General features: G+C 52.7%; 1 protein-coding gene across 2 annotated transcripts; it reads left to right on the forward strand.

Annotated features, from left to right (window-relative positions):
• The first annotated feature begins 407 nt into the window (after positions 1-407).
• On the forward strand, positions 408-11,117 carry SSTR2 (somatostatin receptor 2). Of its 2 annotated transcripts, none has more exons than XM_042840975.2 (2): positions 408-545; positions 8,649-11,117. In XM_042840975.2, the coding sequence occupies exon 2, from the start codon at positions 8,732-8,734 to the stop codon at positions 9,845-9,847; it is 1,116 nt and encodes a 371-aa protein (XP_042696909.1). In that variant the 5' UTR covers positions 408-545; positions 8,649-8,731; the 3' UTR covers positions 9,848-11,117. The 2 variants fall into 2 exon arrangements, with proteins under 2 accessions (XP_042696909.1, XP_005283025.1); XM_005282968.5 differs by lacking the exon at positions 408-545 and adding an exon at positions 6,744-6,996.
• The last annotated feature ends 507 nt before the right edge of the window (positions 11,118-11,624 follow it).

Here is an 11,624-nt window from a genome sequence, read left to right on the forward strand (position 1 = left end):
AGGGCCTTAGCTACCTCTCAGACGGGCCCATGGGAACCAGAACGGCTGGTCCCCTTGGCTCCTGGCTCGTTCTCTGTGTTGAAGCTACGGGACTGCGTAGGGCAGGTGATAAGGCTGCGGCGCGTGGCGCCGGCCGTGCCGTGAGGGACGCAATGAAGGCCTAATGACTTGGCTTGCTCCTCTTACGCCCATCGTTTGGCACAAGCTCTCTTTTACCCATTGTTCTGGCGTGCAGGCTCCAGCCTTCCCACCCCAGTGAGGCCATCGGGGAATCCCCCAGACCAGGGGATTCCAGTGGGGAGAAAGGGGAAGCTTTAAATGACCATGGATCAATTCCTCCAGCATAAACAAGCCTCAGAGCGATGACCCGGCGTTTCTGCTGTCAATAATTAACAAGGCAGAGAGCAGCCGGAGCTGCAGGGGCGACCACCAGACTATCTAGTCACAGGACAGGAGCCACATTTAGGTGGAAGGGGATGGGCCTGGTTGAGAGGCCCCCTGCCTGCACCGGGATTTCCATAAGCAGCAACCAGGCCGGCACTCTGGTAAGTTTTGCTCTGGGTGAGCGTATTCCCTTCGTTAATGTCACTGCTCTGCACCTCTGGGCTATGGTTTATCCCTCAGCGTGTGTGTAATTAATTCTCAGTTAACATTCAAGGGGACATCCGCTCCCCCATGTTCCTTCAGGGGAGACTGTCGGCTCCTTTCGCCACACTGTGGTGCCAAATCCACACAAGCGAACAATGATTAAAATGCCTCCGGGTTGAAAGGGAACGACAGAAAGGGCCCCATCCACGTGGTCGGGGGCGAACCGTTCCTACACAATCTGGTGCTGGCATTAGCAGCTAGAGATGGCAGGAAGGGGCACTGATTGGGAGGGAAGATGGGGAGAATCTTTGGAAGAGTCTGGCTCATCATCAGGGGTAGCTGGAGGCTTAAGCAGTCAGGATGAGGGGCAGATTGGACGCTTGAAGCACAGGGGGAAGAAAACACACCAGACTGCTGCACTAGGGGCCACAGCACCTGAAGAATAATCCCACTACTGCCACCAATTTCATAGTTTCAGAGTTTAAGGCCAGAAGCGATGATTAGATCATCTAGTCTGAGCTCCTGCATATCACAGGCCATTAAATTTCACCCAGTCATCCCAATACTGAGCCCTAATTTGGCTTAGACTAAAGCATTTCATTCCCCAGGAGGCTCAGCTGTATGCCAGAGGCAGAGAACGGAAGAGAACAAGCTGCCACCAATGACCGAGGCCCCTGCAATGCCAGGGATTTGATTAGGTGGGACATACTCAGGTGCTCCCAGCTGGTGAGATACACCCCACACTGCAGAGGAAGGCAGGAAAAAAAAACCAATGTCACAGCTAATCTGACTTGCAGAAAATTCCTTCCTGACTCCAAACTGGTGCCCAGTATGACCCCGATCATGTGAGCAAGACTCACCAGCCAGGCATCAGATAAAGAGGATTTTGCCTACCAGCTCAGAGCCCTGATCCACCCTGTCTGATGTCCCATCTCCAGTGGCGGCCAATCATTGCCAAGCACTAGTGTGAGTCCTTGAGCTGCTACCCACACTCCTGCTCTAGGTCTGGCTCCCCATCGCTCAGATGCAATAACCCTGACCTACTTCTTGGGAGGAGTGTGGGTAAGGCTTCGTTAGTTCTTGCACGATGCTTTACGATCATCCGGAGACAACTACGGCAGGGGTGGAAAATATCATTTCCCAGAACCTCAGTGGAATCTTGTCCGAACGAGGGAGGACCCTCTGCAATGACCCCTTTGCCTTTTGTTGTGGCTGACACAACATCTACTCACCCAGATCTGCGCTTTCGCCTGATAAGAGAATCCAGATTCTGCTCCCTTTTCCTCTAAAGCACGTGAGATTTCCCCAGCTATGGTTCCACTGCAGCTTTATTTTTAAACTGAAACCTACGCATAACGCCATAAAATAGTCGCATAAAATCCCCTTCCTAGCACTGGCAATGCTTGTCCAAAACACAAACCGTTACCCCCATGGGGAGTCGAGAAGCTAAACGCTCAAGGAATGTGCTGGCTCATGCCAAGCTATACTCAGTTAATTAAACCCGTCAGCAATTTAACAACAAGCCTGTAACACACAATGGGCCCCATTCTGCTCTCGCTGACACCGGAGGAAAACAGTAGTAGCTGCAATGAAGTCGACTCAGCGCCCCCGATGTGAAAAAGAGAGGAGAATCCGGCGCAGGGGGCGTAACCGCTCCATCCAGAGCATTAATGGTGTTGATAAAAGGAAAACACTTCTGTTTCCAGTTGGCAACTTCTCTGCAAGCTGGTTGTGCTTCTCGGCTGGTGACAGAGCAATACAAAGAAAAGTGAAGCCCACCCTGGGAAATCGGCCTTTCCTGATGCACCATCCGAGAGTTCCAACAGCCAGGGTGAAATACTGGTCCTAACAGAACCAGCGGCAACATTCCCATTGATGTCCACAGGGCCAGGATTTCACTGCATGTCAGTTCCCCAGTGTATCTCACCAAGGGAGAAAACCATCGTGGTAAAGTCTGAGCAATATATTAACTGAGCTACTGTCAAGCCTGTCTGCCTGCTAGCCGGGGGAGCACAAATTGGCAAAGACATTCTGGCCTCCAAGTTTGGGCGCCTCTATTTTTTAGAAGCCAGTCGACTTCCCGGTCAGATATTCCCTTCTGCATTTCTCTCCCACTGGTTTTACTGTTCGTCAAATCAGCATGGAAACTAGATCGGACTTTAAGAACCCCCTCTGGCTTCTCCCGCCTACATCCCCTGCCTGTCACCCGCGTGGGACATCCCATGTAGTTATTCACAAATGGTTTTAATGCTACACACAGGATTTTGAATTTGCATATGGAACAGGCTGCAGGGGTGGGTGAAATCATAACAGCCCATCTCCTCTGAACCGGCATTCACAGAAATATACAGGATCTGCTCCTACGCTGGGTTAGAAATCAGCCCTAAATCTTAACAGGATCTAAAATAGCTTAGAAGGACCCTCTCAGCACAAACACTGATAGACTCTGCTCACCATCGCTGGCCAAATACCATTTCAATCAGCCACGTAGATGCTAGTCAGTCATTTTTGTTTGGTTTTTGGATCAGGGGTTTGGTTTAGATGCAGGTCGGCTTGTACGCGAGCGTGTATGCTAAATGCATTTCAACAGCTCAGAGATGTGTGAATCAAATTACAGCAAATCTCTGCGCGCTCTGCTCAGTAGGAAAGAAGGAGCAGGTGCTATTGGGCTTCAGGGCACTGAATAAAGCATCGGTCAGCAGAGAGAATCAGCAACTAAGAAAGTCACACAGCATGTAGACATCAGGCCTGGTGCAGTGGAATTTGTCATAGAAGGAAGGAACTTAGCTGGGGCATGCACACAAGTCTATGGATAGGGAGCTTATAGAGGAAGAGAGAGTGTATTGTCCTGGAGTTGGAATGATCAGAGCATGTGGAATTGTTTACCTCGTTAGCAATGCAAATTGGGGGTTAGGGTGGGGGGAGAAATGGAATGCCCCCTACTGATCTAAAGAGGGAACTGACAGCACCCCAAGAGACAAGGTGGGTGAGGTGACATCTTTTATTGGACCAGCTTCTGTTGGTGAGAAAGACAAGCTACACAGAGCTCCCCTTCAGGTCTGGGGCGGATTTTTCACACCCCTGCGTGACGTAACTGGGTGAACCTCACTTTTTAGCATCGAGCTGGCCTAGTCTCCTCCGTTCCTGACGGGGGGAGCCAGCGGAGAGAGGATAAGCCCCTTGTATGTGGTCACACCCCTCTCGTCGGTAGCAGTAAGGAATAACTAAACCCTTGTGGGAACGGAGGTGCATTCCCAAATACTGTGCTGACCTCCAAGGGAGCCCTACAGTCAGCTCTGGCTGAAGTCACCAGAGAAGGCAGCAGTGTGTGGTCATCGAGCTTGTCCTCTTCTCAGAAAGTTCCCATTAGCTGTCTGCTCCTGGGGGGCCGGGACTGACACTGACAATGCAGCAGAGAGCCCCAGCCCTGGGTCAGCAGAGGTGGCTGCAGGGCTGCATTGGCAAAGGGGTTTGCAATGCAAGGGCTGCTTGCCCTGCGCAGGCACCCACCCATACCTGTGTCCAGCTGCTGTTATCGGCCTGGACATTCAAACTGATGCCGAATGGAAAGGAAAGGTTCTTCCCATGGCTGGGGGCGGGTGACAACAACGTGCAAACCGCCTTCCGCTAAGTCCAAGGAAACGTCAGCGCCCGGCCTTGGCTTCCCCACAGAGCAGCTGCCTGGATCAAGGACAGCATCTAAAGCACCACACACGGGACTCAGCAAGGTACAAATAACCCTCTCACTAGGATGCTGACAGCTGCACCATCTGCTCTCTCAGATCCCTGATACCCTGCGCTCGTTTATGAGCCTAATTGGGATATTTATTTCCAGGCTGTTTATTTCAGGGAATGGATTTTTCCATCCTCCTTGGGATTTATGAGACTGTTAATGATTTTCCTTTGCACCCCAAGGGCTTCAGCTCTGCCTTGGGACGTGAACTTCCAACCACAAGTGGGAATTTCAGCCCCGCTCTGGGTTAATCGCCCGGGTCTTTGGTCCAAGCTGCTCTGCATTTCCTGCATTCTCTTGTCTCTTTGATAAGCGATGAAGGAGGGTGCAGGAAAGTAGCTATTATTTCATTGCATCCAAGCTCTCCAACAAACCAGAGCAGAGGTTAACTCCCCCAACCCAGCTCAAGTCATTGTTATTTGGTAACTAACTCTTGGTGGAAGACAGACTGCCCATCCATAGCTCTCAGCACATCACACATTCCAAGCAGAGATCTCAAAGCACTTTGCAAAGGTTGCATCACACTCTCCACCTCTCCCTGTGCTCTCGCCAGGACAGCTGGGACCTGGAACCCCTTGTTAGCCCCAGGAGTTGAACTCATGGGGCCAGGGTGCTGTCTGTGCACTTTCCCAGCTGGGATTACTTCCCCATTTCAGGGCCATCAAGACTGTTTAAGTGACACGTTGGTCTGATCGGTCCTGCTGCAGCAGGCAGTTCCAGCGGTAGCAGACGCATCAGTGTGTTTTTCCCCCGCACGTCTGGGTTTATTGTCTTAAACCTGGTGCCAAGGAGAGTCATGGCGCTGGCCTCAAATAAATCTGGAAGCAATAATGAAAAGAAATGGAGTCTCACAACACCCGCTTCAGGGGAGAGAACTCAACAGCGGTGAAAGTCAAGGCACAAGGAGGGTGAGTGATTCAGTGCCGGATCCTGCATCCTCTACACCCACAAAAGCACCTTGCTGAAGTCAGCATGTCTGCTGCAGCGAGCAAGGACAAATCATGTGAGCACACATGCAAGGCTGGGCCCTTTCCTTGTGTCACGCAGCTGGGAATCAACTGGCCCAGGAGTTTTGGTTCGTCTCAGTCCCCTGCACTAAGCACACCCAAAGGAAAGCAAGTCAGGATGGAAAGGAACAGCAGGCCTGATGGCTCTCCCCTGGATAAACAATATAAGCTCTTTTCAGAGGCCTTTTCTTTCCAGTCCCCGTTTGCTCAGATCAGGGAAAAGTCCTGTAGAAACACGACACTGTTTTCTGACCAACGAGCCTAAACTAGTGAAACTAAAAACTCCAACGCAGAGAAGCAGAGAAAGTAGATGAGATTCGCTCTCCCTTCCATGGTTCATCTTTAAAAAACGATCCTGGAAAAACCTCACTCTCCTTCATTCATGTTTTTCCACCTTCACCCCACCACACTGCCTTGCTCCACGCCAGACTGGTGCTCACCTGCTGCACTCCGAACAGAGCCTGCTTAGGACGTCCAACCGGCGCTGGCTACAGGCTTATCGCCCATCCTCACAAGTGCCTCTTGCAGGGGAAACCTAGCTCCCTACTTGGGTGCGCCTCTCATTTGAGGCTCTCCCACCCCATCCTTCCCCTGTCTCTGGTGCATGTAGGTCTCACGGCTACCTTCCCTTTCTGCAGTGCTGCACATCTCCCTTAGCCCCCTCACCACCCTGCCCCCCAATAAAACCAACCCCCTCTGCTCTTCAGCAGCTTGCCAGGTGCTCTAGCCACTCAGCGATTGCTTGGAACAAATTCCTTCTTTGGGGGCAAAACCATTGTGCAGATTAAACCGTAGCTCAGAGGAACGCGGCTCGTTTCTTGCATGCTGGGCTTGCTGTGGGGGCGACAACCTTCTTGGAGAGAAAATTGGTTTCCCTGGGGGTTTTAAAAGCGGCTTGAATTTGAGGCAAAGGAGCGGGAGCTGCATTCCCCTCCCCCTCTCCTTGTGTTCTGGCCACATGGGGAGGGGGACAACCCTTTAGTTCCCTAGGTCCAGATCAACGCACCCTGCATCGATTCCCCCCCCCCCCCCCCCGGGGTGGTCATCCTCCTCCCAAGAATGCAGCTGCGTCTGGGCACGAGCACACCACCCGCTGTGAGCTGCACACGCGGCGCGGCAGCTGCATTGGCCCCACTGCATGCCACTGTGGCATCACCCCCGCGCCCCCCCCCCCTTGCCAGCCCTGCCGCTGCTAAATCCCTGGGCAGAGCCGAGGGATTTTCCCACGTCCAATTCCGTCTGCCTCCTGCAGGGCAAACCGGCCCCCCTCCCTTCTGCAGCGGGGAGGAGGGGCAGGGGAGGGGGCTGCGTGCTCAAAGCTCGGCCCCTGCCCAGAGACGCTGCCTCCCCCCGGCACAGAACCCGTGCACTGGTGCAAAGAGAGCACTTGCTTTGCATGACGCAGCCGCTGCGCGTGGGGCAGGGGCAGGGGCAGGGGGAGGAGAGGGTCTCTCCTCGCCTCTGCTGCTGGAGGAGCACCTGGGAGATGCTCCTGCGGCGTTAGCTCCGCCTGGGTGCGAGCCTGAAGCCCGCTGCGGGCGCCTGGCTCCCGGCGCCTCGTCCAGGCAGGCAGCCGCGGAGCTCCCGTCCCCCCGGGCAGAGCTGGAGTCCCTGCAAACCGGGGCAAAGCTGCGGCAGGAGAAACGCCCCCCCCAGGACCAGAAAAATGTGAGTGAGCGCGAAGGGGAGCTGGGCTGGGGCTGCCAGACTTGCAGCAGGTGCAAACTTCTGGAGGGGGAAGGCAGCTCTGGGACCTGCGCTGGGGGAGGCTGCAAGGCAGGGCTGAGATCTGACCAGGCTGGGGCTTTCTGGGGGGCTCCGGAGAAACAGCCCCCCCGGTTGTTTGGAGCCAGGGACAGCCTGGCTTGGTGCAAAGGGGAAGAGGGGGGCTGGCCGGCTCTTCCCTGCTCGGGAGCCTGTGACTAGCTGCGGGAGGGGGGCTCTGGTTTGGGGGAATAGCTCGGGGGGGGGGCTCTTTAGGGAATGGGTCTCGGTTTGCTACCAGGAGCTGGGGGAGTTTGCAGAGTCCTTCACTTGCTCCTGGTGGGGGTGGAGGGGAAACGATGCATGTGCGTTTTGGGGAGGGAGGGAGGTTGGGGGGGCTCCTTTTGATTTTTTTCTGTGCCCCCTCCCACCTTTTCCATTCTTCTCCCTCCCCATCTTCACTGAACCCTTTGAGGCTTGCCCCCCTCCTCTGGTCTCAGCAGCGGCTCTGGCAAGGAGACGGCCCCCCAGCGAGCTCGTGTCCCCCCCCCAGCCATCAGGTCTCATTCCCTCCCCCGCCCCACGCTGGCTTTCCTTACCCTCCGCCTCGCCCCACTAATCCCCTGCCCCAGGCGAGATAGAAGCCAGTGCCCAAGGCAGGGAACAGCCCCTCCCTCCATGAGCCAAGCCCGGGGGGGCTCCCCCCTTTACCCCTTTGGAGCCCAGTTCCCGGGGATCTGCACAAGAGAAGCCGGAGGGCTAGGAGCCAGGAGGGGCTTCTCTGCCAGCGGTGGCCCTTCTGCTGAAGGTGCCAGTTAAGACATCCAGCAGCGTCCTGTTGCTCCCGCCACAGCGCAGCTGGAGCAGATGCACATCAGCCTAGCAAGGGGCTCGTGCTTGGACTGAACAGCAGACAGCTTTAGACAGGCTGTGCTGAAGTTGCTGCTGGAGAGGACTGTCTGGGGGAGTTCGAGAGGATGGGATGGTGGACTGGGGGGAGCGAAGGGAGAGGAAGTGCAATTGGAAAACATGCAAGATTGTTCAGGGTACTTATAAAAAAATGAAAACGATTTGCCTTGGTGCATGCGTTTCCCTGAGCGTTCGAAAGGGCGCAGAACAGGTTTTCCACAGGAACCGGCTGCCGCAACCGTTCCTTCTTAGCCCCTGAGTCGTCATAAAAACTGCTGGCACATTTTAGTTGGTTTCATTGAACTAAGGCTCGTCCATGCTACAACTGTATTTGATTTGCCAGGCCAACGACATTCCTGGGGTAACTCTGCTGCCGTCGATGGGTTTTCCTCAGGACGGGGTTTGGCCAGTAATATTTTAGATGTTACAAAAACACCAGGAAGGAAGGAAGAAATTTCTAACCTGCCTGAGACCAGTGGTCTAGCTAGGTCAGCCTCCTGAATAGGACACAGGCTACATTGGAAGGTAAAGAAAAACTGCAAAAGGTAGTCATGGGAGAAACTGTCTCCAGGGAACATTCCTCTCTGCTGAACCCCTCCCCCCCCCAACCCCATCAGCAAGAAGTTGTCTTAAGCCCTGAAGCAGGAGGGTTAAACAATACCAAAGGCGCTTCTTTATTCTTGTTTTGTTCTCTGTTTGATTTTTAGATCTCTCTGCCCCACTCCCCTAAACAAACAAAGATGAGAACTCATTTCATCTGAGTTTTACCTGCCCCGTGAACAACGGTACCATGGATCTGGCTTACGAGCTGCCCAATGTCACTGAGTTCTGGTTCTCCTCGGCCTCCCAGTTCGACAACTTCTCCACGGAGATGTCGGCCAACGCCTCCCAGAACACTACGGGCCAGCATTTTGACCTGACCAGCAACGCCATCCTTACCTTCATCTACTTTGGGGTGTGCATCATAGGCCTGTGCGGCAACACCCTGGTGATCTACGTCATCCTCCGCTATGCCAAGATGAAGACCATCACCAACATCTACATCCTGAACCTGGCTATCGCAGATGAGCTCTTCATGCTGGGGCTGCCATTCCTGGCCATGCAGGTGGCTCTGGTCCACTGGCCCTTCGGCAGAGCCATCTGCCGGATTGTCATGACGGTGGATGGGATCAACCAGTTCACCAGCATCTTCTGCCTGACCGTCATGAGCATCGACAGGTATCTGGCTGTGGTCCACCCCATCAAATCCGCCAAGTGGAGAAGGCCCAGAACAGCCAAGATGATTAACGTGGCCGTGTGGGGCGTTTCCCTTCTGGTCATTATGCCCATCATGATTTATGCCGGGATCCAAAACACCCATGGAAGGAGTAGCTGCACCATCATCTGGCCAGGCAAGTCCAGCGCGTGGTACACAGGGTTCATCATCTATACCTTCATTCTGGGCTTCCTGGTGCCCCTCACCATTATCTGCCTTTGCTACTTGTTCATCATTATCAAAGTCAAGTCCTCTGGGATCAGAGTGGGCTCCTCCAAGAGAAAAAAGTCAGAGAAGAAAGTCACCAGGATGGTCTCCATTGTAGTGGCAGTCTTCATCTTCTGCTGGCTTCCCTTCTACATATTTAACGTCTCCTCCGTCTCTGTCTTCATCACCCCCACGCCCTTCCTCAAGGGTATGTTCGATTTCGTCGTGGTCCTCACCTATGCCAACAGCTGTGCCAACCCCATCCTCTACGCCTTTTTGTCCGACAACTTCAAGAAGAGCTTTCAGAACGTTCTCTGCCTGGTGAAGGTCAGTGGCATGGATGATGCGGACAGGAGCGACAGCAAGCAGGACAAATCCAGGCTAAATGAGACCACGGAAACTCAAAGGACTCTGCTCAATGGTGACCTTCAGACAAGCATCTGAGAGGACTCCAGGATTGCCCTTCTCACCTGTCCTCTTTCCTCCTCCTCCTCCCCACTCCTTTATATGGCAGTAGCACATAGCAAGTCAGGTCAAGAGTACTTTGTCTTTGTTTGCTTGTCTTAGGGGATGGTAATGCGGGGACGGGGGCCTGTACCAGGAGTAGCCTCTCAGCAGAAGGCAGGTAGGTTTTGAATATTCAGAAAGATGCTGCTCAAATGCAACTTCATACATGGAGAAAACACACACACACACACACACACACACACACACACACACACGTGTTTAAATATATAACATGAAGTCATGGGCCAAATTCATTCCTGTTGCAACTGCATTGGCTGCACTGGTGTTACCCCCAGGGATGTGTTTGGACATTCAGAACATGTTCACACATCTCTAACCACAACCATGTAAATGGGCAAATTCAGTAGAGTTGCACATGTGTAACTGAGGGCAACACGTGGAGGCATTTCTGCTAGACTTGGTTACACATACCAACATGCTCCATACAGCATAGATCACATATGTCTAGACAGAGCTATTCATGTCTGTTTCTTTGCAAAGCAGGAGACTCAGCTGAATATGAGAGAGAGAGAGAGAGAGAGAGAAGTCTTAAGAATCAGAGCACACACACACACACAGACACACACACACAGATCCTCCACTAGGACATGAAAAATATTTCGTTTTATTACCCAACTAGTAACATTTTATATTTTTAAGAATGAATCTCCTGAAGCTCCCCTAGTTTTATGAGACTAGTATTGTATTTATTTACAAGTTGCTTTTCCTGCCACCGGAGAAGCAACAGATCAAAATGAAAGAAATCACATCGGAAGGAAAATATCCCAGTACTGTGTGTGTGTGTGTGTGTGTGTGTGTGTGTGTGTGTGTCACATCGGAAGGAAAATATCCCAGTACAGTGTGTGTGTGTGTGTGAGAGAGAGAGGATGGACAGATAGGACTTAGATCTCTTAAGAGATTTGGAACCCAATTCCCATTAAAATTGAAGCCTTGAGGCAGCCTGGAAAATCTGTTTATATACACACACCTGTGCAGTCGGATACATGGTGGTGGTGTATACGTGAGCAGTTATATTTGTGGTGCACCTTTGATCACCTGACCTGGACTCTGCCCACCAGTCCATCTATCCAGCGCTACTTCTCACATCCCAGACCTTAGAGCAGCTTCAAATACAGCCCCTTTCCCTCCCTCCATCCCCCTGCTTAAATCAACTTGCCATAAAAAAGCTTTTCTCTTCTTCCTCAAATGTATAATGTTTCCCTTCTTCCACCTGCAATGAACTATAAACACTGCTCCAGCGGGCGGCATGGGCCATCTTCAGTCCTGGGCTAGTGGTGGGTTCCCATAGTCACACAGCCATTGCTTTTCTGTTGTTTTCCTCGAGTGGAATATGGCAGGGACTTTTAGCGAGAGGCTGACTGAGAGGCGTCAGAGATTAGCAGCAGCATCCTTCCCATGGAAAGTATCTGCAAGTTTTTAAGCTGCAGAGACACACACAGATTCTGAGTGCCGTTCAGTTCCAGCATTCATGGTGCTCTGAGTGAAACAGCTACTGGAATATTGCGGAGGTGTACGTGTGCTTTGTGTGGTGTTATTACACACACACACACACACACACACTAAGGCTCTATTGAATCCATTGGCTTTCTCTCTTTGGCTGCTCAGTGAGGCCTTTAAGTCCCACATGCATGTTTTCTGTTGATGTTCCTGGGCGAAGGCTGGCTAGCAAGACTCCTGGGGTTGTAATTTACAA

This window comes from Chrysemys picta, chromosome 12 (assembly GCF_011386835.1).
Source record: "Chrysemys picta bellii isolate R12L10 chromosome 12, ASM1138683v2, whole genome shotgun sequence".
Classification (NCBI taxonomy): domain Eukaryota; kingdom Metazoa; phylum Chordata; order Testudines; family Emydidae; genus Chrysemys; species Chrysemys picta.